This window comes from Callorhinchus milii, unplaced genomic scaffold, assembly GCF_018977255.1.
Source record: "Callorhinchus milii isolate IMCB2004 unplaced genomic scaffold, IMCB_Cmil_1.0 Scaffold3, whole genome shotgun sequence".
In the NCBI taxonomy this organism is placed as follows: domain Eukaryota; kingdom Metazoa; phylum Chordata; class Chondrichthyes; order Chimaeriformes; family Callorhinchidae; genus Callorhinchus; species Callorhinchus milii.
The window spans coordinates 66,837,315-66,862,329 of record NW_024704744.1 but is presented as its reverse complement, the minus strand read 5'-3'; the positions used below and the strand labels follow the sequence as shown (position 1 = coordinate 66,862,329).

The window sequence follows — 25,015 nt, the reverse complement described above, 5'->3', positions numbered from 1 at the left end:
ACTACTCAGGGCCTAATGACCCTGACTGTTCAGCACCTTGGGACGTCCTGACGTGAAAGGCGCTTTAGAAATGTAATTTTGTATTGTGTTCTGCCATATCAAGCCATGTGTAACGTAACTATGGAAAGACGTATAAATCTGGAGTAGTATACAGAGCCACAAAAAAGATGTCTGGAGCCATCTGACTCTCGAGAGTCAGATGTTTGTCTTGTAAAATATGAGGAATCCAAGAACTGGAAAATATACTGCCCAATGACGGAAATTTGTGAAATCTGGAACTGATCAGAGCATTTTGATTTCTAATGAGGAAACTTATTTTGGAGAATTATTTTGGACAAACTACATATTTAGTTTTGTGCATTCATCACAACAATTTATATAGCATCCTTCAAGTAGAATAACATCTCAGCACTTTACAGAGACCATTTTAAACACAGAGCACAACCCATGATCAGGAGACAGCAGCAGCCGGTAATAATGAAAGAGGCAGTTGGAGGTAGAAATGGTTCCAAGACCATTCAAGGCAACGCAGAGGAAGAGAAATTTGTACACATCATTGTAAGTTTGGAAATGTGCTTAAACATTTCATGACTTGTGAAGTGCTTTCAGATAATAACAATCCTTGCATTTGATATATATGGAGCCTTATTGCATTATGGAGACATCAAAAAGCGCTTCACGGGATATACTGTAAAGTGCACTGATTGTGTATTTTGTGGGCGAAGGGCAGCACAGGAATGTCGCGCAAACAGCCATGTAGTGAGTGACCAAATTTATTTTGAATTTTTTTTTTGATTTTGATTTGAAAAACAACAGCGTCGAAAAAATGCCAGTAAATGCCAGTACTGGCATTGTAATACACTTACTTGTAATTCCGGCTCGCCAGACCAGATCTCTCACCCCTCCCCCATTGATCCGGCCAACCGGAGTTTCACTATTTGTGAAACCTTTTATATAGTACTTTTTATACTTCAATAGACAAAAGCAATCAACAATTATAATTTGGACTAGGTAAATCTAATTCCCTGATATTCTATTACTGTGATGTTTTATAGGTCTGGAACAGCATCAGAGAAGGTGATTCATGTGGTTAATGATGTGAGTATCGCAACATCAATGTTGCCTAACTGTATTCTTACTGCAAAATTACATTTTTTATTACCATTTCATTGTATTATCGCTTTTAGTTTTGGAAATCCTGCTATCATGACTAAGAGACAATTATGTTCTGAGGAAAAGGTTCACCCAGATGTCACCAGGCCATGCATGAATAGTTTGTAGTTGAACTGAATACTTTATTTTTTAAAGGGAGTTTAAAATTTTGAAAATTTCTAATGGAATTCCTTGAAAATCAATCCCAATGGAGACTCTTTCCAGTAACTAGAAGGACAGTAGGGAACTTTGTTCCTAATGAGTATTGTGTCAGTGTTCCCAGTTTCCTTAATGAGGAATCATGTTAGAAATTGCTGCATATTAGACTGTATACAGTGGTTTCATTACTATTGGAATATTCAGGCCTGGAATATTCCTTATCCCCCAAACTATAGCTAAACGTGTAACTACTCATAAGTTATTAGATCATATCTTGTAGGAAGTAAATTGTGCCCTACAAGTCATCTTCATTATCTGCAATGTGTCTTGTGTAAATTGTGGTCCTTGACGTCAAGTAAATATTTTGCATGATCATACAAATGTTGATAATGTGTTCTATTTTTTTGCTCCTTGCATTGCTCAACAGCATCATCTATAGGCCATATATAATGAAACAGGATGAATTAACAACTGCTCACTTTTATATATAAGCATTTAAAAGGCACAGGTGACTGGAGAAAATTGTTGTTCTAGTGTGCACTAAAATTGCAATGTACAACTTCAGCAGTATTATTGGGTTATATAAAAACAAAACGCCAAATACTGCAGATGCTGGAAATCTAAAACAAAAACAGAAGTCACTGGGAACACTCAGCAGATCAGCCAGCATCTATGGAGAAAGGAAAGTGAATCAACATTTCGGGTCCATGTTCCTTCATCAGAACTGGGGCATGTGAGGAGGGAGAGGCTTTTAAGGACTAACAGAGAGGGGGAAGGCAGGGCAAGGAAGACAAAGGAAAAAATGGGTTAAAATGAGTTAAACAGATGTTAATGATGCAAAACAAAGTGGGGGATTGCAACAAAATGGAGAAAAGAGGTGTTAATAATGAAAAACGAGGTGGGGTTGGGGAAATTGCAACAAAATGGGCTGACCAGAGAGAAAAAGGGTGTGTCTGGGACCCAGATGATGTGGTAATGGTCTCAGAAGAGGGGGAGGGGGAAGATGAGCTGTTATGGTCTGAAATTATTGAAATCAATATTGAGGCCAGAGGGCTGTAAGGTCCCTAGCAGACAGACGAGGTGCTGTTGCTCGAGCTTGCGCTGTAGCTCATTGGAACAGAGTAGGAGACCATGGATGGAGCGGTCAGAGTGCGAGTGGGAGGGAGAGTTGAAGTGGCAAGAAACCAGAAAGCTCAAGGTTGTGCTTGCGGACAGAATGGAGGTGTTCGGCAAATCGATCACCAAATCTGTGTTTGGTCTCCCCAGTGTAGAGGTGGTCTCCTGTACACCTCTGCATCTACTCCACTTCGCCCCTTCCCTTGCCGCCTTCAAGACCTGCCTCAAGACCCTTCTCTATGACCATGTCTTCGATCATTCTTCTTCCTTTTTTGCCCTCCACCCTCCCTGATCCCAACCCCCAGCTTGGATCCGAAACACTGATTCTCCAGCGCCTTGGGACGTCCTCCCAACATGAAGGGCGCTATACAAATGTAATTTTGTTGTTGTTTTACAAAAACAATTGTGTTAAACTGTTCTAGAAATATCCAGTTATAATAATCCTTTCATTTGATATATAGCGTTATCTTGTTATCAAATTTTAGTTGAATTGTATCATATTTTAATAAATTATATTGCATAATATTTGTTTTTTATTGTAATTTTACACAATATATTCTTAATCTTTTTTGTAGGAAACAGTTCATGTTAAATACAACCGTCCCAGTCAACCAGCAGTGAACAAATTCTTTGAATTTGAACGGTAAGTTATCAGAGTAAGATAATTTACTGGTTAAATGGCATTTCTTCCCTATTCGTTCATCTCCACATACAAATGGATTCTCCCTCGTCAATAGTAGAGAAACAGCAATGAACACATTCCCTCTTAGGAGGTCTTTTGTGTAGTCAACTGCACACATAAACAGGGTGATCAAAAAATCGTGATATCTACCCTATTATTTAAAAATAAACAAAAGACATTGTAATGGTAACGACTTTTTGGTCACCCTGTAGTTCCCATCGGTTGTATGTAAGTTGACCTTGTTCTTTGACTGTTTAACAATGGCTCATCTCCAGCAAAGACATGCTTACTACTCTCTGTTTCAGTGTTCACAGCTTGAATTCTTCCGTCTTGGATCTTTTGAATAGGCTTTATCTACGGTCAATATTATTTACCACTTTCATAACAATAATAATAATCCTTGCATTTGATATAGCAATTTATCACATCTTCGAGACGTCTCAAAGTGCTTCACAGAATATACTGTAAAGTGAATTGACTGTATATAATGTGGAAGAAATGCACAGCAGTGTTCCATAAACAGTGTTGGATTAAGTGACCAAATTACTATTATTTATTTTGAAGGAATTATTATCCCCAGAATGTGAAATCCAATCCAGGTTCAGCAAAATGATCTGTTTTGGCTGTCTGATTTGCTGTGAGGCAATCTTTGTCACAATGGTCACCCTTAATCTGCACATGGAGAGATGTTAAGTTCAGGTTTCCCTATGGAAATCCAGCTTCAGCCCGATTTCAAACCAATTTCACCTTCAAGGCCCTTGATGTTCTTGCTCAACCCCTACCTCTGCGACCTCCTAACCCCCTACCATCCTGCCCACTCCCTCCGCTCAGCAGGCTCCTGCCTGCTTCATGTCCCCGCCTCGCCTGCCCTACCATTGGCGGGCGGGCCTCCTGCCACTCTGCCCCCACCCTCTGGAACTCCATCCTGCAGTTCCTCTGCCTTGCCCCCTCCCGTGCCTCCTTCAAGACCCTCCATTTCGACCGTGCTTTCGATTTCCCACCTTCCCCCCCCCCACCCCGCCGCCCTCCCCAATCCCGACCTCAAGCTCGGGTCCAAAACACTGACTTTGCAGCGCTCTGGGATGTCCTTCCAACGTGAAAGGCGCAATACAAGTGTAATTTTGTTGTTGTTGGTTGAAACCGCTCCCAGGAACAATCTAAAATCGTAGGACAAATGAGCTGCTTTCTACATTGGGTTAGAGATATCTACGTCCTCCAAAGCTCAGACAAGCACCTCCAGCTCCAGACCTAAAATCTATATTTTTAAGTTTAATATATAATATGGTGTGTTTTGAGTTTCGCCCATAAAATATACAGTCAATTCACTTTACCGTATATTCTGTGAAGGGCTTTGAAACATCCCGAAGATATGATAAGGCATTATATCAAACAAGGATTATTATTTTATTATTAATTTCACAGCTAAGCATATCTCGGATGCTATCTTATGACTAAAGTATAACAATTTAAAAGGCATTATAAGAGGAAAGGCAAACAGAGAAGACAGATTGTATTAGCAATTTCGAGAGGAAGCTAGTTATGTGGCAAGAATTTGGTTAAAGGAAATGAGTAAAAATAGTGCAGGATTGTTGTGCACAAAAGTCTCTAGAACAAATTTCAGGGTACTTAGGCTACTGTTATATCTCCTAAACTAGGGGTTCTTCATCTGGCACACCATTGAGGTATCCTGCCAGGAAGATAGTCAGATGGCTTTTTGCATTCCTGTTTATTTCTGCCCAATAGCTAGCAATTTATTTTGTCTCATGGCTGAGAAATATTCAAGAATATGTTTACCTTATTGTGATTTTATTTTAAAATTCTGTGATGCTTTTCACAACTCTCACAGCTTTTAACACTGTTGTTTCATCCCTCTTGTACGATTGCATCAATTCCCAGCCCTAAAGTTGTTTCCCAGTTTTATTTGGAATGAGATTCATTACACCCTTTTATCCTTGGCAGCCACAACAACAACAACTTATACAGCGCCCTCCACGCATAGTCGCGTCTCAGAAAGCTTAAATAGAACCTCGAGAGACAATACCACTATTGAGATTCAGGGTCCCTTGTTAATCACACCAAAGAAACCATCTCAAATTGTTCATTCCATATTACCTACACTAAGTGATATGGATGGCAGAGTTCTGAATGAGCTGGATCTTTTGCATAGTGGAGCTGGGGAACCGGCGAGCAGTGCGTGTCAGTAATCCAGTTGGGAGGTGACAAACTCATGCACAAGGATTTTGACTGCATTTGGGGTAAGCTATGGTCGGAGGCGACAATGTGGCGGAGGTGGAAGAAGGTGGTCCTGGTCAGATGTGGGGGAGGAAGGACAGCTGGGGGGTCAAACCGGATGCCTACATTGCGCACTGATTCGGTGAGTTTGAGAGAGAGCCCAGGGAAGTTGAGGAGTTTAGATCCACAGGAGTGAAGATGTTGATAGGAGCCAAAGAGTATGGTTTCTGTCTTGTCCACATTCAGCTGCAGGAAGTTTGCACTCATCCAGGCCTTGATGTCCCTGATGTATAGAAAACCCTAAAATAAACCTAAATACGTGGTTAGTTGAATGTACAGGTATTTTGCATTGTTTTCCCTTATGTGGGAGAGGCCTTTTTCAAACGTTAAGGCCTGTTCCATTCAGTGATTACCAGTATAATTGTTGTAGGTTACTTACTCACCAACTTCCATATACAAAGGCTTCTGCAAATGTGGTTGTGGTTTGTGTATAGTTCAGCTTTCATGAACCAAACTCGTAACTTCTAATCTTAATTTATAGGTAATATGCAGAAATTAGTTTCTGCTCCCACTGCCATGAATACTTTCGGTTCCTTGAATGCACAAAAATAATATTCCTTGTGATAATTGCATTTGACAAACTGCATTTTGTTCCTATTGTGGGTATAACATTTCTCTTCTGCAACAGAGTTTTTGGTCCTGATGATTCTCAGAAGTCTGTGTTCCAGGAAGTGTGCCCTCTACTTATCTCCTTATTAGATGGGTAAGTACATTATATACTTGGGCAGCCTTTAGGTTGTTTTTGCAGAGTGTTTGTAAACAACAAAAACAACAACAAAATTACATTTCGAAAGCCCCTTTCACATCAGGAGGACGTCCCAAGGAGCTGAACAGTCAGGGATCAGGAACCGAGCGTGGTAGGATAGGGATGAGGGAAGGCAGAGAGGTAGGAGGGCAGAGAGGCTGAAAGCCCAGCCACCGATGGTAGGGGGGTGATCGGGCGGGAGACCTGGAGCAGGCCGGAGCCTGCTGAGTGGAGGGAGCGGACGGGTTGATAGGGAGTTAGTAGGTCAGAGATGTAGGAGGGGGCAAGGATTTTGAATTCTATTCTCTGAGGAATGGGGAGCCAGTGGAGCTGGGCGAGGGTGGGGGTGATGGGGTCACGGAGTCTGGTGCGGGAGAGGGCATGAGCTGCAGAGTTCTGGATGATCTGCAGTTTGTGGAGGGAAGAATTGGGGAGACCGTCAAGGAGTGAGTTTCCATATTTGAGCCTTGAGGTGACGAATGCCTGTATGAGAATTTCAGCGGCCTGAGAGGTGAGGAAGTGGTGGAGTCAGGTAATGTTGTGGAGATGTGGGAAGACAGAGCGAGTCACGGCACGGATATGAGGGAGAAAAGACAGTTGAGGATCGAACAAGATGCCCAGGTTGTTCAATGCTTAAAGGTGTGTCACACAAAATTTAACTTAAACCATTTTAAAGGTGAGTCACATAGTTATTGCAAATCAGCCGGCAGTGGTAACAAAACATCTGCTAAATGTTTAGCAAACTGCAGGCATTTTAGTGACTTTCGACCATCCTCACGCTGGTAACCTCATAATTTCTGAAACTGGAATTGTTAAGCACAAAGGAGTGCTGAATAACCACTGTGTGTGCATTGTTTTGCATGATCCATTCTGTACATTATGTACTGTGATAGTGCTTTCAATTGTTCTTTCATTTATAAGAATGGGGTTTAGGTTTTGCTCTTGGCTTCAGTGCTCAGACATTCACAAAAGAACATGAGTGTCATCAATTGCATGGCATCGTGAGTGGAATTTCCCCTGCCTTCTAAGTCAGTAGGGCCAAATGACCTCCCCTCCTACTTAAGTTTCTGTTTCAAAGCTTTTTTAGCTTTGGAGCTCTTGAGTTTCCAAACAAGCAATGGGCATAATTTGTCTTACTTTCAGGTCATCCAGGTTAGCTAACAACAATGGTTTTGTTCAATGCCAAGATTATGAAGGTAGAATAAATATTAGGTGTAAACCTAGACCTGAGTCTAGAAAATTACAAAAAAAAACCTATGTGAGTTCATTTTCTGCATTATTAATCTTATTCAACTGTTGGTAATATGGAATTGGGAGTCTTGTCTGAAACGTATGATGAGGTTCTTGGACTAACAAAGAATATAAGCATTCTGACATATTGAAGTAAAGTTTGTGACCTTTTTAGTGTTTCTTGAGTTAACACCAGGATTGTTTGGACTGGTATTCATTAACATTACATCAATTACGTTTTTTTTATATTATCTTGCGGGCAGGATGGCCCAAATTTGATTCCTGCGGCAGGCGAGGCATTGCGCAAGTTTCCATACTCCATACATGTGCCTCTGTTCACCTAGCAGTTAGTGGGAGCTCGCTTGTTGGTTGATTGGCAGATCACTTTTCCGGGGGTAATAATTTAAAAATAAATAAATAAATATTAGTAATAATAATTTGGTCACTCAATCCACGACTGTTTGTGAGGAACTGCTGTGCATAATTGCCTGCTGCATTTTGCCCACAAAATACACTCACTCCACTTTACATTAAATCCTGTGAAGCGCTTTGAGACATCTGGAAGACGTGATAAGACGCTATATCAAATGCAAGTATTATTATTATTAAACATCTTTTAGTATTTGTTACTCACACACAACACAATTATATAAATGGCTTTACAGCTCAAAGAATGAGTATGTTCTATTCTGGACCAAGTTCTGAGTAAACTAAACTGAGTAAATATGTAAATGTTGCAACCACAGTATTTTTAATTCAAATGTAAATATGATAGTGCTGATAGATAGCACTGTCACATACTTCTGATAACGACAATTTACATTTATATACATGTATATATATTTTCACACTAGGAGGATGTTTCAAAGTACTTCACACTGGGAGCCTGAGTGGGGGGTGTGAGGGGTTGAGGTGGGGAGAGAGAATGAAGCTGGGGGAAGAAGATGGCCAAAACACAGGTCTTAGGTGTTCTTTTAACACAGTATCTTGATAGATGGTGGCATATTTGCACATTGAGTCTAACAATGACAGAAATTTCATAAAACCTTGTTTTATACCTTATTGTATTCCAGGTACAATGTATGTATCATGGCATATGGACAAACTGGCAGTGGCAAGACACATACCATGTTAGGCCCACATTCTGAGGACAACTTTACTGTATTCACTGAACCTCAGTTAGATGAAGGAATTATCCCACAAGCTGTCCGGGAGTTGTACAGGTATTAAAGTGTTTAGCAGCATTTTATTTTCTCAGTAATGTTGACAATGTAAGAAATTTGATAAACCGTACGAAATATGGAAGAGGAAAATGTTTGCAGGTGCAATTTCAAATGAACTACAGTTACTCTGAAAAGTTTTCCTTGAGAAGCTTTTTGCTGATTGAGAGTAAAAACGTCTTTGGTATCTTGAATGTCTCTTTAATCTGCACCTTATGTAAACTTGTACTGATTTGTATCATTGTGATATTTCTTATTAGAGGTAAGACATTTCTCAGTGGTTTTAACCTCAAAACTTTCATCTTAAGATACAGTAGAGAGTCTTTTAACTTCACTAATTGGGAATGGGCCCATTATGTCACTATAGCTCCCTGACTAAGGAAAATCTAACTATCTCTTTTTCTCAAATGTTTTTTTTCACTAACTTGATTTATTTGACCCTCTCTAACTTTATCTTTTGTTCTGTCTCTCTGAGAGTCTATTTCTCTATCTGTTTCTCTCTGTCTTTTTTCCAGGCATATATTATACCTGCACAGATTGGTACATAAATACATTTAACCTTTGTAATACAGTTTACACACGCACTTTCGCCCACAAAATATACAGTCAATTCACTTTAGAGTACATTCTGTAAAGTGCTTTGAGACATTTCGAAGACCTGATAAGGATTATTACAGTCAATTGCATTCATCTAATTTTCTTTGGCTATTTCAGACATGTGCATCAGATGTTGGAGTCAGTAAGCCAACTGGGTGGCATTCTACTGTAATGTAGAAGTTTGGAAAATGTCAATCTTAATTTGACAGCTGGTTTACTACAACCGTTTATAGAACTGTAGACACCTGCTTCTAAATTAGAACTGAATTGAGATTTTACGAAATCTGCCCAATGTTAAATGTTAATATAATGGCCTTAAGGCTAAGGTCATGAGAAATGTCATGTCTGAGGTCAGCATCTATCTAACGTTTCACTGTTTAAATAAACTTTGTTTTGTTGGTACATCATGTTGCTCTTCATCTTTACCAATGAACCCCTTACAATGTTGTCAAATTACCCTCTCGCAGAGATATTTTCTGAAAAAAANTTGTCTACACTAACCAAATAACATTGGTCCAATTTACACAAAGGTATTGCAATTGGTCATTTTATAAAAATAAGAAGCAATCACATCTGCCATGTTAGCTATCACCAGCTGGTCATTTTAAGTTGGGGAAGCAATGTAAAAATGGATAGAAATGTAATCAGATATTATTCTAAGATAGAAAGTAGGATTTAGATCCTGCCTTACTTTTGGTAAACATATAGGTGGCATCTTAAAACAATTGAAAAATTCTGCACCTGCTGATCTCTGGCAACTGAATTTATATTTAGACAATACAAATGTGTAAAATCACTCTCAGAAGCCACAATGTAAAGACAAACACACGAAAAACAGGAAAATATTCTGAATTGTAAAAGTTATGGTCACTTCTGTAGCAGAAGCAGAGTCTCAGATCAGTGAAGCAAATGCGCCAAATATTTCAAATTCACTTAGTTTTCTGTGTGGTCAATGTGCAATTAATGGATAATTGAGAAAACCATGCATAGTAAAGTGCTTTCTGGGAGAACTGCTGAATATACTGCTGAATATTAGTATTGTAAATAAAAGACACGCATTTCTTTATAGACTGATATCTATGAAGCCACCTGAAACGCATTCTGTTGAAGTATCTATTGTGGAGGTTTACAATAATGAAATTATTGACCTGCTGGCGAAAGATGAAAGTGGAGCTGTTTTAGGTGTAAAACGAGAGGTTATGACAATGACTACTGGTGGCAGTGATGTTCCCTTCCTGTCTTATGAGTAAGTATTGCACAAGGTGAAGTATTTGAATATAACATTCAATTGTATTTTTATACTCTGAATGCAAATTAAGAATTACAGCATTAAGTAAATGAGAACTCCTCAGTTCTATCATACTTTGTACCATACGAGGTGAAGTTTGACCAAACTTGCTTTGGTATTATACTGGTTCAGCATAGTCCAGTTAAGATTAACCTACGTATTATGGCTCAGGCACATAAAGCTATTAGCAAATTCTTAAATTCAGCCTTCTGGCCCACACATCCACTCTTAACCCACCAAAGTAGTAGTGTGAGCCAGTAATGTCAGTGTCAGCTGGGTATAGTAATAATAATAATCCTTGCATTTGATATAGTACCTTATCACATCTTCGAGATGTCTCAAAGCCCTTCAGAGAATATGCTGTAAAGTGAATTGCCTGTATATTTTGTGGGCTAAACAGCCAATTGCGCACAGCAGCATCCCACAAACAGCCGTGGATTGAGTGACCAAATTTTTTTTTTAAGCAATTATTATCCCCAGAAAAGCGATCCGCCAATCAACTAACAACTGGGTTCCTACTTACTGCTAGGTAAACAAAGGCGTGTGGAGTAAGTAAACTTGCCCAATGTTTTGCTCTGCACAGGAATCAAACTCAGGTCTCTCTTGCGCTTGCGAGGCGAGTGCTCTAACCACTGAGCTACAGGACTCCACTGTATAGAACTGTGAAGGGCATTACAACCAATCCTATTCAGCCACACATCATTTCTCATAAGGGATACTAGATGGCATCCACTCAGGTACAGGGAGCCAGATGAGGATGGAAGGAATGGGCTTGGGGAGCACACAGAGATAGTGATTCATAGTAGAACCTCAATTTGAATTATTGTCTCCTTAGCCTGAGACTCCATCATTTATTTTGAATGCCAATTTGGGACTGCCACCTTAACTGGAGCACAATTAAAATGGCTTCTGAAGACTACATTCTCAGCTGACAACTGCAGGAACGTGTTATTTTTGCGTTAAACAATATTTTTGAATTTGCAGATATGCCAAGAATCCAACTGACATTCTGAATTTTGTAACCCATGGGCTACGACATAGAGCCAAGCACGGGACACTGGTCCACGCACATTCCTCTCGATCGCACCTTGTGGTGACACTTACTGTCACGACAAAGATCACAACAGCTAATAGATCTGGTAAAGAAGCTGCTCATTTAAATTTTCCATATTTTGCCGCTTGGTGAACCTTTTCAGTTTAGAATTTTATTGTTCCTCATCCCATACATGAAAGCCATCACCTAACTGTCTTGAGCTGATTCCCACATAGCTCTGTCCATCCAGTTGTGGCTTCTCAGCTATGTCAGCAACTTCTCATTGTATCATTGATCACTTTAAGCTTTTCCCTGTTGCATCTCTATAGCTCTGCATTTTTCTAGTTTTCCCCCTTACTTGTCCTAATGTTTTCACTTTGTCTCATCTCATGTTTTCCCCTCATTTCCTTGTATGTTCAACAACAACTTGCACTTACATAGCACCCTTCACGTGCGGTAGCATCCTGGAGTGCTCAAGTACCTTTCATGTAATGGGAACGTCTCAAAGCACTTTACGAAGACAGAGGGAAAGACTGAACTAGCAGGGAGCAAGGGAGGTCGGGGAAAAAAGGCTATAGTTCATTCCAAGAGCCGGGTCTTTAAGTCTGTCTTTGTAAAGTGCTTTGAGATGTTCCCATTACGTGAAAAGATATAAATGAAAATTATTGTTGTTCCAGATGCGCTTATGGAAAGCATGCCCCAATTCAGTACATTTCAGCCATCAAGTCGTCGATTTCGCAAGCCTATGCCTTATATCACAGATGACAACTTAGCACTGCGTTCCCAATCTTCATACCTGACATACTTATCCACAGACCCTTCAGAGGGTTTCACCTATCTTAAAACAAAACTTCAGTTGGTGGATCTAGCTGGCAGTGAATGTGTGGGTAAGCAACCATTACTAAACCCTTGCCTTTAATTTTGGGGAGGAGGATCACAGTGTATTCACTTTTCCTCCCTATTTGTTAAACAATAATAATAATAATCTTTGCATTTGATATAACACCTTATCACATCTTCGAGACGTTTCAAAGTACTTCACAGAATACACTGTAAAGTGAATTGACTGTATATTTGTGGGCGAAACACGGCAACCAGTTGCTCACAGCAATGTCCCACAAACAGTTGTAGATTGAGTGACCACATTTTTTATTTTTTTTACTATCCCCGAAAAAGTGATCCGTCCCTCGTGTAACAACCAGGTACCTACTGACTGTTACGTAAGGGGTAGGTGGAGTAAGGGAACTTTCCCAGTGTTTCGCCCTGCCGGGATTTGAACCCAGGTCCTCTCACTTGTGAGGCGAGTGCTCTAACCACTAAGCTACAGGACTAAATCTAAAATAAGTTTAAAAAAAGATAAATCTCTTACTTGCAGAGGGAGCTGGATATGTTAAAATATAAATAATACCTTAATGAGATCTCATTGTGTGGGTATTTTTCAAATCATTTAATAATAATAATCCTTACATTTGATATAGTGCCTTATTACGTCATATATCAAAATGCTTTACAGGATATACTGTGATTATTTTGTGAGTGAATGTGGAGGCCAATTTGCGCACAGCAATGTCCCACTAACTGGGGTTTCTAACTGGGATGGATATTTTTCTTGATTTGACGTAACATTTGTGCATATGTCAATAATGTATGAATGTACAGACTATTTTACTTTATACCAATTTTTTNAACCATCTGTGAGTTCTTTCTGTCAGGGATGTCAGGAGTGACAGGTGCAGCTTTGCGAGAGACTTCTTTTATAAATCGAAGCTTATCAGCACTATCTGATGTGCTTGGAGCACTTGCAGAACAACGCTCCCATGTACCTTATCGGAACAGCAAACTCACTCATCTACTCCAGGACTCCATAGGTAGAGAAAAACATCATTTCATCCACAATAATAGCCTCAAAACATCAACATCTGAATATTGTGTACATTACTATTTCTTTTTGTGTTGCACAGTTAAGATCCAGTCTTAAGGGAAGGGCCGAATCATTGAACATTTTCCATAAGTATCCTTATGGAGATTAATGTGTGTAATAGGAAAGCATAGACAGACATGTTCCCAAAACATACCATGGCACTTAGGATTGAATAAACTTGGTATGTATTGTGATCCAGTAATAAAGGAACTTCAGGCTAACTGTACAAATACGTGAGGATAAGATACAAACAACTGGCTTTTATAAATATGAACATGCTTTTTTCTCTAGGAGGTGATGCTAAATTGATGGTGATGCTGTGTGTCTCACCTGCCCAGCGCTATATTACAGAATCATTGCAGTCTTTAGGATTCGGTGCTCGGGCTCGGCAAGTACAGAGGGGCCACATAAGGAAAAAAGTTCCAGGTACAAGCGAATTTTGTCTTTTTGCACTGGGTTGACCTATGATGGCGAATAGATTTTCTTTTTTCATTAGTTATTATTTGGTTATCCTCCAAAAAACAATGCATTATACCATTGATATAAACTTGATACGTACACCTTGGGTATAAGGTGTTTAGCATTAATTTAGGATTTTCTTCTGAGGTTTTATCATTGTCGATGTTGTGTATCTGTTTGTGCTTTCTGGCTTTTTTTACATGAAACATGCATGTTAACTTCATAAACCTGGAGGTAAAATCTTTTATTTGGGTGGTGTTATAGAGATGCTCTAACTTTAATTTGACTTTTCTATTCATTTATGACTTGTAGAGAACACTGGAGGAAGACCATCACAAAATCCCTTCCACAGCAATCGGCGAAATATATCCAGCTTTACTTAATTCTTAAGTCATCTGCTGAATACCACACCATACTGCTTTAGAAATGTATCAGACTAAGCTCACTCTACAATTTCAATATCGAAAGGAATAACCCTGTTTTCAACACTGAGAAATTGCTTTGCATTTTTCGTCAAATATCCAACAAGTTTTAGTTTGATCATTTTGTTGGGAAGGAATAAAGGAATACAAAGTGTGTTTTACTCAGTAGATTAATACCCCCAAAAAGTTAACTTCAGTGAAATCACTTTATTTAAGGTGATCACTTTGTAGCATAACTGTAACAATGAAATAATTCTAATAGAGCACTGAAAAAAAATCATCTCCAAGCATAATTCTTTTGCTTTGAAGAACAATCAGTAAAACTTCTATTGAAAAAGATGATCTTGGTTTTCCTGATGACCAAGTGAGTAAAGGACTGCCCAGTGAGCTCTAAGCCATAGAGACTGAAGTTTGCGGATTTCATTTCAAACTGCTGAGTTTTTTGATGTTGTGCAGACTAGTAGTTGGAAGTACTGCAATTGTCGTTATTATGAAATAAAATGAGCTATAATTCCTATGAAGATAGGATCCGATATAGCTGTGTCGCACTTCACAGTCAAACTGCCCGCAGAAACTGCCTCGGCTCATTCCTGAAGTACAGACACAAGAGATAACTGGTGATGCAAACACCCATGGAACCATACTGGAAGACTCTGAATCTTCAGGACAGAGGGAGGTGACAAAATTGACCAAAAAGGAGAAGAAAATTATTGTCTTTATTATCATAAAAATCTTTTAAACAAATGTTTTTACAAAATGTTAGCATTTTTTTGAAAGTAATATATAAAACCAGCTGTACCCGTTGCGGCTACGCTTGCAACCAGTTTCATTTCATTTCTCTTTTTCTACTGGCATTTTTATTTGCCCTTGAAAGGCTTGATCTTCGCTTCTTAGACATCTTTATCCCTTAAGATTAAGAAAATATGCTATTGAATTTGTTAGCGTCCCTTGTTCACACCTTGCAACATATTCTTTTGGGACAACGCCTGTTGGGAGGATTCATTGGGAGGCCTTGTGTGGGAGGACTTCTGGTTGGGAGGACTCCCGACACACAAACAAACATTTCGTCTTTATTAGTGTAGATGTATCTCTCCAGAAGGGGGTGTGACCTCTGCCGCGACTGTGTTGCAGAATACCATGCATACTTTTTTCGGACTTAATTAAAGGACCTGGGGATCCTGATTGATGATAAATTGAAGCTATAGCAACTGCTCAGTAGCAGTGAGTAAGGCAAACCGGATGCTGGCTGTATTAAAAGGGCAATATTGAACCAAAACTGGGGTAATTCTGCCACTTTATAAATCACTGGTGTGACCGACAGTTCTGGTCACCGCAATATAAAAAGGATATTGCAGCGATTGTGAGGATACAGAGGGGGGCAACCAAAATGATTGAGAGGATGCAGGGACTGGACTACGAGGAGCAATTAGATAAACTGACCGTGTTCACACTGAGAAGAGAAGGTTGAGGGCCGATGTGATTACGGTCTTTAAGATTCTGAAGGGAATAGATAATGTAGACCATGATAAGCTGTTTTATCTTGTGCTGAACAGTAGAACCAGAGGACACAGCCTGCGATTGAAGGGAGGGTGGGGGGGTAAATTCAGAACAATTCTGCGGAAACTAATTTGCCCACAGCATATTAAACTCACAGACCTACAGTTGCTTGCTTTGAATAATGGAGTTACATTTGCTGCCCTCCTATCCGCTGGTACAATTCTTGAATCTATTAAACTTTGCAAAATAATAATTGAAACCTTTACAATTTCTTGCCTTATTTTAGTACCCTGAGCATGGAAAACACCTGGGTCTGGAGATTTGTCTGGCTTCAGACCAATCCTTTACTATTATCCTTTACTATTTATTGTTTTTATTACATTGCCTTCATTACATCAAGGCTCGACTATGCAAACTCACTGTTTGTTGGCCTCCCCAACTCCTCCCTCCACAGGCTGCAGATCATCCCGAACTCTGAAGTCCGTGTCCTCTCCCGCACCAGGCTTCATGACCCTATCACCCCCATCCTCGCCCGACTCCACTGGCTTCCCATCACACAGAGGTTACAGTTCAAGATCCTGGTCCTCACCTTCAAAGCCCTCCACGGTCTTGCTCCCCACTACCTCTCCGACCTCTTAACCTCCTACCACCCTGTTCGTTCCCTCCGCTCAGCGGGCTCTGGTCTGCTTCAGGTCCATCGCTTTGCTCGCCCCACTATCGACTGGTAGGCCTTCCGCTACTCTCTGGAACTCCATTCCGCAGTCCCTCCGTCTCGTCCCCTCCCTCGCCACCTTCAAGACCCACCTCAAGATCTTCTTCTTCGACCATGCTTTCGATCTCCTTGATTCCCCCCCTGCCGTCCCCCCTCCCCCACCCTGACTCTCAGCTCGGGTCCATAACTCTGTCCAGCGCCTTGGGACGTCCTCCCGACATGAAAAGCGCTATACAAATGTAATTTTGTTGTTTTATTATTTATAATTAAGTCTTTTAAGTTTTTCCCCTTCTCTGAACTCATCAGTGATTTTCCTTTCCTGTGGGAGATTTCTGACATGTACTTCCTTGTGAACTTACTATCCCTGAAATATAGATCTGTTTAAACAAAATACAATTATATCAAGAAGCAATATTTATACTATATATATATATGTATTTATATATATATGCCAGAGTGTTGTGATCGTTGAGCTGAAATGTAATGTCAGGGTATGTAAATTATTTGGACATGCAAAATCTGTTAGGCAAAAGATTTTGCTATTAGAAAGGAAGCCAAAGGTGATGCACACTATAACCAGAAAGGATTGTCGACATCAACTCAACTATTTCCAGTTCTGAGGATATTATACAACTCTAGGATACAGCAATTCCAGGAATGCTTCAAGTATGGAGAATTCATCTTGTATAGGTGATTGCATTCTTACAAAATCAGAATACAAGTACATTGTTTTCCCTGTGATTTACTCCTTTATAATTGCATCCGGACTACCTGCAAATATTGCTGTCCTTTGGTTCTTAATGCAAAGCTGCAAGAGGAATAGACTGAATGAAGCCAAAATCTATATGATTAACCTAACCGTGGCTGATCTTCTGTTCATCATAGGTCTTCCATTCTGGATTGTGTACTACATTCGACAAGGGGATTGGATATTTTCCAGCTTCATGTGCAGCCTCAGTGGATCTCTGTTTTATATCAACACCTATAATTCTCTCTTCTTTCTGGCTCTCACCAGCTTCAGCCGTTACTATGCTGTATCACAGCCCCTAAGGGCCGCTCAGTCAAAAAAGAGAATAAGAGGTCTCGTCATGTCTTCTGCGGTCTGGATGATAACAGTGGGTTCATCTTTTCCTGTGATAATTCGTAATGAGCAGTACATAAGCACAGAGATCACTAACTATGGAAATGTTTCAAGATGTTTCGAAATCTATTCCGGAGAAAACAATACAGTGGAGATAGTGCTCAATTTTGCCATGATCTCTGCATTCATTTTGTCATTCGCAGTTGTTATTGGATGCAGCGCAGCCATCCTCAAACTATTAAGTGACAACGGGATCCCAATTACTTCACAAAGAGGGGTGAAGAGACAGGCTTTACGAACGGTAATTGTTATACTGATTGTCTTTTTCATTTGTTTTATCCCACATCATGTGGTCAAGGGGCCGTGGGTGCTGATATTTTTGGGTACATGGGAAACTAGAGACTGTGTCTTCAAGCAAGTCTTGAATGACTTTTATCAGATCAGTTTTTGCATCATGAATATCAACTGTATTTTGGATCCCATTGTTTATTCTTTTCTGAGTAGAAATTTCAGGAATTCTGTAAACAAACTGAGGCATTCATTGAGACAGAGCTTAAAATCGAGGATGCCTACTCCCCATGAGTCTGCACAAGGGAACTCAGTCGATATGAATGTAAGGAGAAATAATTAAATTAATTTCCCCCCTTCATGCTGTTATTTTCTCCCACACGAGGTTCCTACCCTGAATGTAGCAATCCTGACTGAACACAGTCAGATTATGTGCACCTAAAACTCAGATCTGGTTGCCAAGATATTCATGAGAACAGCATAGACCAGTTAACTGTTTGATATTTCACCCTCTCTTACTTTGTTCAACAAATAACTGGCTAAGTTTAGGAATTTCCAACATCGGGAAATTCAAGGGAATTGAACCAAAGTTTTGTAAAATGTTATTTAATTAAAAAGCTTTTCAATTTTGCAGTTTCTGATTTCAATTGTGGATAGATTCGGAAATTCATTTGACTACTTTTACTGTGCCTGTCATATATTCCTTTAGGATATGACATGTAAATGTGAAGTGTGGAAATAACTGCTCATGGGCAAGCCTGCTGATAAAAAGTCAGAGAGATGAGAGCCTATACTGAGAACCTACACCTGAGTTAGTAGGTCAGGAAATTGGCTGTGTACATTGTGTTAATCAGCCTTCGAATGGTATCATTATTTCTCGTGATCTCAAAAAACTGAACAAGAAAGGTTGACTTTCCTGTTCAGTTTTTTCTTTTGCAGTAGTTAAATGATGGTGATTCCTCAGCCTCAGACCCTACATTGGATCCCACCCCATAATTTGTAGAGGAAATTGTAATATGATATTCCAGTTATTTATACTACTCCACCCTGGATCATGTAAATCCCAGTAGTACCTCAGGTTTCAAGGTTCAGATATTCCAAGTGTCATGGCTGGGAGAAGCAAATGAGTATATGTGATGAAGAAAACATTATTATCAAATGGCTTGTTCACACATCTGTTACGTAACTATATAGTGCTGTACCTTAAATTTGGAAGTACCAGAATTAGTAGCTTGACCATGCGGAAGAAACATGCACACAATTTGTTTGTGAAATCAGTCCATAACTTGTGTGGCAACTGCCTTCAACTGAATACAATAACTGATACAGTCGTTTCCAGGCAGTGGTGTTGAAAAGGCAGAAAACTCCAAAATGGTATTGAGGTGACTGCCCCTACAAAAGCCACTGAGAATTTGGGTGGAATATTAACAGATATCCCTGCTATTTATGGGGTACTTTAGGTTGTACTAGGTGGTTGATTCAGGCTGGCTTTAATTTTCTTGCAAATTTGTTCAAATAAATTGTTATGGAAGATCTGTGAAAAATTTTCAGAAAGCTATCACCACTGCACTCAAACTACAAGGGTTGATGAAATAGTGCCATTCACCGGCAGTATACATGTTGCAGTGGAGCCCTGGACCTACAGCTGAAATATTAAACCAATGCCTATTGAAGTAAACAATAAACAATAAAGGTGTTGTGATACTACTTGAAAAACTGTGTTGTGTGTTGTGATACTCCCTTAAAAACTGCCACCATCACGCCCACCCTGAAAAAACCCTCCCTTGATGCGTCGCAGCTATCAAGCTACCGGCCCATCTCCAACCTCCCCTTTCTCTCCAAGCTCTTGGAAAGAGTTGTCGCCTCCCAACTGCGCTCTTTCCTTTCCACCCATTCTCTTTTCGAACCCCTTCAGTCAGGTTTCCGTGCTGCCCATAGCACAGAAACTGCCCTGGTCAAGGTCACCAATGATATCCTGACCATCTGTGACCAGGGCTCCCTCTGCCTCCTCGTCCTCCTCGACCTATCGGCAGCATTCGATACGGTCGACCACGCTATCCTACTCCACCGCTTGTCCTCCCACCTCAACCTTCAAGGCACTGTCCTTGAGTGGTTTAGGTCGTACCTTTCTCACCGTCTTCACTTTGTCTCGACGAATGGCTTCTCCTCCACCCCCCGTACTGTCTCATGTGGTGTCCCTCAGGGCTCTGTCCTCGGTCCCCTCCTCTTCACCCTCTATATGCTCCCCCTGTGGTGACATCATCCGCAGACATGGAGTTAACTTCCACATGTATGCGGATGACACCCAACTCTACCTTTCCTCCTCTACTCTCAACTCCACGACCACCGATGTCCTGACAGCTGCCTGTCCGACATCGAGTCCTGGACGAGAGACAACTTTCTTCAGCTCAACGTGCGAAAAACCGAGGCCCTCCTGATTGGTTCGCGTCAGCGCCTCCGCACCTCAGGCGCCGACACCATCAGCATCCAAGGCTGCACTCTCCACCTCTCAAAGCCAGTCAGGAACCTCGGCGTTTTGTTCGACCCTGAGCTGTCCTTTCTCCCTCACATCCGCACCACAACTGGCACCGCCTTCCATCACCTCCGGAACATCGCCAGACTACGGCACTACCTCACCCCTCACGCTGCTGAAACCCTGGTCCACGCCTTTGTCACCTCAAGGCTGGACTATGGGAACTCTCTCCTCGCCGGCCTTCCCGCCACCTCCCTCCACAAGCTGCAGGTCATTCAGAACTCTGCAGCTCGTGTACTGTCCCGCACCAGGCTTCGGGACCACATCACTCCCACCCTCGCTCGCCTCCACTGGCTCCCCATCCCCCAGAGGATTAATTTCAAGATCCTCATCCTCACCTACAAGGCCATTCACGGCCTTGCTCCCTCCTACCTCTCCAACCTACTATCCCCCTACCTACCTGCCCGTACCCTCCGTTCCTCCGGCTCCGGTCTGCTCCACGTCCCCCGCCCCAATCGCCCTACCATCGGTGGTCGGGCCTTCAGCCTCTCAGCCCCGAGGCTCTGGAACTCTATCCCCCAGTGCCTTCGCCGCTTCCTCCCTCTCCTCCATCAAGGCCGGTCTCAAAACCTTTCTCTTTGACCGAGCCTTCAGCTCCCCTCTCGACTCTCTACCCCCTCCTCGCTCCCTCCCTTCCCTCCCCTCACCCTGACCATTTCCCCCCTGCTCGCTCCCTCCCTTCCCTCCCCTCACCCTGACCATTTCCCCCCAATGCTCGGGTCATGACCCAACTGTGCAGCGCCTTGGGACGTCCTCCTGACATGAAAGGCGCTTTATAAATGGAATCTTGTTGTTGTTGTTGTTGAAAAGAGAAAGGAGTTTTCCCCAGTGTCCTGGCCAGCAATACACCAGATAAAATTAACGACACTTTGTGGACTGTTCATAGAATCATACAATCATACAGCACAGAAGGAGGCCATTCAGCCCATCATGTCTGTGCCAGCTCTTCTAATACAGCTATCCAATTCAATCCCACTTCCCCGCGCTCTCCCCATAGCCCTGCAAACTCGTCCTCCCTGGTTGCTATGTGGAAAATGGTTGCTGCATTTGCCTACAAATACTATAGTCGCTGTAATTGACAGCAATTTCCTGTAAGCCACTTTGATATGTTTCAACATTAAAGGCACTAATGCAAAGAGTTAAATGTAAAAAAAAAATTAGTTCTAGTGAATCCTTCACTCTCATACTGTAGTGCCACTAACAGCTGCATCTCAGTGTATGACTACAGTACTTCAATCCTGGCATAGAAATGTCTGAAACTATGGAAGTAATGGGCAGTAATAGAAATTCTCTTCTGAACCCCCATAGCACCTTGGGGGTGGGGGAAACTACTTCTTCTCCATAGGACTACGACTCCAACTCTACAGCACTCAAATTGAAGTTCACACAAGCACTTTGTGTGACAGCATTATGGACTTTTCCCCCATGTCTTTATCCACAAAAGCACATTTCGTTTGGACACATCAGCATATGTTTCGACTGTTGTACAATATATAGCAGAAGCATATAAGGTTATGTACAAATAGGGGAGACCTTGATTGGAACATTAGACTATAAATAATAATCCTTACATTAGCATTGTTCACTTCAGGAGGACGTCCCAAAAGCACTTCACAGGATATACTGTAAAGTGTAGTGACTGTGTTTTGTGGGTGAATGTGACAGCAATGTCCCACAAATAGTCATGATGGGAATGACCAAGCTTTTTGGGGGAATTGTTCGTCTGGACAATGGGAGAAACTCCCTTCTCTTTTCGAATAGTGCCACTTAAAATAGGCAGATTTGTGGACAGAACTGAGGTGTTCGGCAAATCATGACTCCCTGGTTCATTCCTCCATCACCACTTCAACTCTCCCTCCCACTCGCACTCTGACCTCTCCATCCATGGTCTCCTACTCTGTTTCGATGAGCTACAGCGCAAACTCGAGCAACAGCACCTCATGTGGAGTCCTGTGGCTCAGTGGTTAGAACAATCGCCTTGCAAGCGAGAGACCTGGGTTCAATTCCAGGCAGAGGGCGAAACCTTTCCTTACTCCACACCCCTAATGATAATCCCTCCAAAAAACCAAAACAATAATAAATTGGTCATTTTCAATCCACGACTATCTGCTAGGGACCTTACAACCCTCTGGCCTCAATATTGATTTCAATAATTTCAGACTATAACAGTTCATCTTCCCCCTCCCCCTCTTCTGTGACCATTACCACATCATCTGGGTCCCAGACACACCTTTTTTTTGTCTTCTTTGTCGTCCTTGCTCTGCCTCCCCCTCTCAACTTGTCCTTAAAAGCCTCTCCCTCCCAATTTGCCCCAGTTCTGACGAAGGGTCGTGGACCCAAAACGTTGACTCACTTTCCTGACCTGCTGAATTTTCCCAGCTCTCTGTTTTTGTTTCAGATTCCAGCATCTGCAGTATTTTGTGTTTTGTACACCTTTTCTCTCCCTGGTCCGCCTGTTTTGCTCCAATTTCTCCCCTGTTTGCAGTATTAGGACCTCTTTTCCCCTGTTTTGTTGCGATTCCCCACTTTGTTTTGCATCACTTAGGGTTAGGGTTAGGGTTAACCCTAACTCTTTAACCCATCATCCCCTGTCCTCTACCCCATTTTCTCCTTTGTCTTCCTTGCCCTGCCTCCCCCCTCTCTGTTAGTCCTTAAAAGCCTCTCCCTCCCAACATGCCCCAGTTCTGAAGAAGGGTCATGCACCCGAAATGTTGATTCACTTTCCTTTCTCCATAGATACTGCCTGACCTGCTGAGTGTTCCCAGCAATCTCTGTTTTTGCCTTGGTTTAATATCTTATCTGATGATGCAGTGCTCCCCCAGCTATGAGTTCCAGTTCCAAAGTGTGGCTTGAACCCACAACCTTCTCATTCAGAGGCGAGAGTGTAACCAACTGAGCTAGACTGACACAGACAATAATTGTAGACAGTAGAAAGTAACTTATCGTGTTTATGTGAAGTGGACTTACCCACTAGGCCATGAGATACAAGTCACAAACATTACAGGTTAAAAATGTTAAGTTCCCGGACTGTGAAATATTCTTGATGTAATTTCTTGTTGGGGAAATGAATAAGCAAATATTTCTTAAATAAAACCACATTTACAATGTGGGAGGGGTGAGAAGAGGAAGTTACAAAGAGAAATTGCACCAGGGCCATTTTCTAGATCTGAAGAAGAAGGAACCATCGACATTGCTTGTCTCTTGAACCAACTGAAGATTTTTACTATTGTTGAACAATGAAAATAGTATTTCTAAAATACTTGTCATTCTGCTACTAATTCTGAGACAGAAACAAAGTGATTGGACGGCGGAGAGGAAAATCTCACTAAAATCTCACAGCAGGAAGTCCACCTGTAATTGCATTGTGGAGATAAAGATCAAAAATTCAAATTGAAAACGCAATATGATTAATTGCAGTAAAGAAGATTTCTTTAACACTTCTGAATTCAGGTACATTGTTTTTCCAGTTATTTATTCATTTATATTTGCACTGGGGCTGCCTGCAAATCTTGCTGCACTTTGGTTTTTAATACGTAGGAACTCTAATAAAGAATTGAGTGAAGTCAAAATCTACATGATCAACCTAACTGCAGCCGATCTTCTGTTCATCATATTTCTTCCTCTCTGGATTAAGTATTACATTCAAGAAGGGAATTGGACATCTTCCAGCTTCCTGTGCAGCCTGAATGGATCTCTGTTCTATATCAACACTTACAGCTCTGTCTATTTTCTGGCTCTCATCAGCTTCAATCGCTATCGTGCTGTGGTACATCCACTCAGGGCTGCCCAATTGAGGCAGAAAATGAGAGGTTTCATTATCAGTACTGGAATCTGGATAGTGACAATCGCTTGGTCTTTGCCTGTTTTAATTTATCATAAGGAACATCTCAACAGAAGCAACAACTCAAATAAGTTCAGATGTTTTGAAAATTACCAAGACATGAACTCGGTATTCAAATTGAAAGTTACCCATTCTCTGGTATTAATTTGTTTCGTCATTGCATTCGGAGTGGTTATTGTAACCTGTATTCTCATCCTTCAAGTACTGTCAGCAACTCAGCAGGCATTAGGGAGTGCACAACGCAATCTGAAGAACCGAGCTTTCCGTATGGTGATTGCTGTGATGATGATTTTTATCATCTGTTTTGTTCCTCACCATCTACTGCAGGTGCCCTGGCTGCTGCTGGTCCTGGATGTCTGGAAGACAGAGGACTGCAAATTCAGGAAGAATATCAATGATATTCATCAGGTCACCTCATGTTTGATGAGCATCAATTGCATTCTGGACCCCATTATGTACTGCTTCTTGACAACCAATTTCAAGCAGTACATCACACAGTTCATGCAGACTTGCCGGGCTCTGTGTTCTCTCAGGCGCACTTCGGGAAATTAAGTTCAGATTAATTGCTAGGTGCACCCTGGCACCAACATAGTTTTGTTGCTTTTCCTCTTTGTTGAATGCAAATTAGCGCTTGTGACTGATAAATTGTAATCCACTATAAGAGAACGTTGATCCTGAAACACGGCTTCATTGTAAGGATTACTGCAGATCTTGTGGGTGTTTTGCCCTCAAAATACACAGTCAATT

General features: G+C 41.2%; 3 protein-coding genes across 3 annotated transcripts; all 3 read left to right on the top strand.

Annotated features, from left to right (window-relative positions):
* Window positions 1–447: 447 nt before the first annotated feature.
* Window positions 448–14,346, top strand: LOC103179320 (kinesin-like protein KIF25). Its single transcript, XM_042333124.1, has 10 exons — window positions 448–558; window positions 3,003–3,070; window positions 6,030–6,104; window positions 8,450–8,599; window positions 10,263–10,439; window positions 11,466–11,620; window positions 12,192–12,401; window positions 13,227–13,382; window positions 13,727–13,861; window positions 14,207–14,346. Exons 1-10 carry the CDS (start codon window positions 448–450, stop codon window positions 14,275–14,277), a joined length of 1,308 nt encoding a protein of 435 aa, XP_042189058.1. The 3' UTR covers window positions 14,278–14,346.
* Window positions 14,347–17,268: 2,922 nt separating this feature from the next.
* Window positions 17,269–18,237, top strand: LOC103179321 (platelet-activating factor receptor-like). Its single transcript, XM_007894537.2, has one exon. It carries the CDS (start codon window positions 17,326–17,328, stop codon window positions 18,235–18,237), a length of 912 nt encoding a protein of 303 aa, XP_007892728.2. The 5' UTR covers window positions 17,269–17,325.
* Window positions 18,238–23,826: 5,589 nt separating this feature from the next.
* On the top strand, window positions 23,827–24,820 carry gpr31 (G protein-coupled receptor 31). The gene has a single exon (XM_007894538.1). It carries the CDS (start codon window positions 23,831–23,833, stop codon window positions 24,818–24,820), a length of 990 nt encoding a protein of 329 aa, XP_007892729.1. The 5' UTR covers window positions 23,827–23,830.
* Window positions 24,821–25,015: the final 195 nt, after the last annotated feature.

What these genes read in the sequence shown, in the direction of transcription:
- LOC103179320 (XM_042333124.1), top strand. Translation starts at nt 448, where the DNA reads ATGATCAGGAGACAGCAGCAGCCGGTAATAATGAAAGAGGCAGTTGGA. An exon ending in CACAACAGCTAATAGATCTG is followed by an intron (nt 11,621 to 12,191) that starts GTAAAGAAGCTG and finishes TTGTTGTTCCAG; the next exon opens with ATGCGCTTATGGAAAGCATG. An exon ending in CATAAGGAAAAAAGTTCCAG is followed by an intron (nt 13,862 to 14,206) that starts GTACAAGCGAAT and finishes TATGACTTGTAG; the next exon opens with AGAACACTGGAGGAAGACCA.
- gpr31 (XM_007894538.1), top strand. Translation starts at nt 23,831, where the DNA reads ATGATTAATTGCAGTAAAGAAGATTTCTTTAACACTTCTGAATTCAGG.
- LOC103179321 (XM_007894537.2), top strand. Translation starts at nt 17,326, where the DNA reads ATGCAAAGCTGCAAGAGGAATAGACTGAATGAAGCCAAAATCTATATG.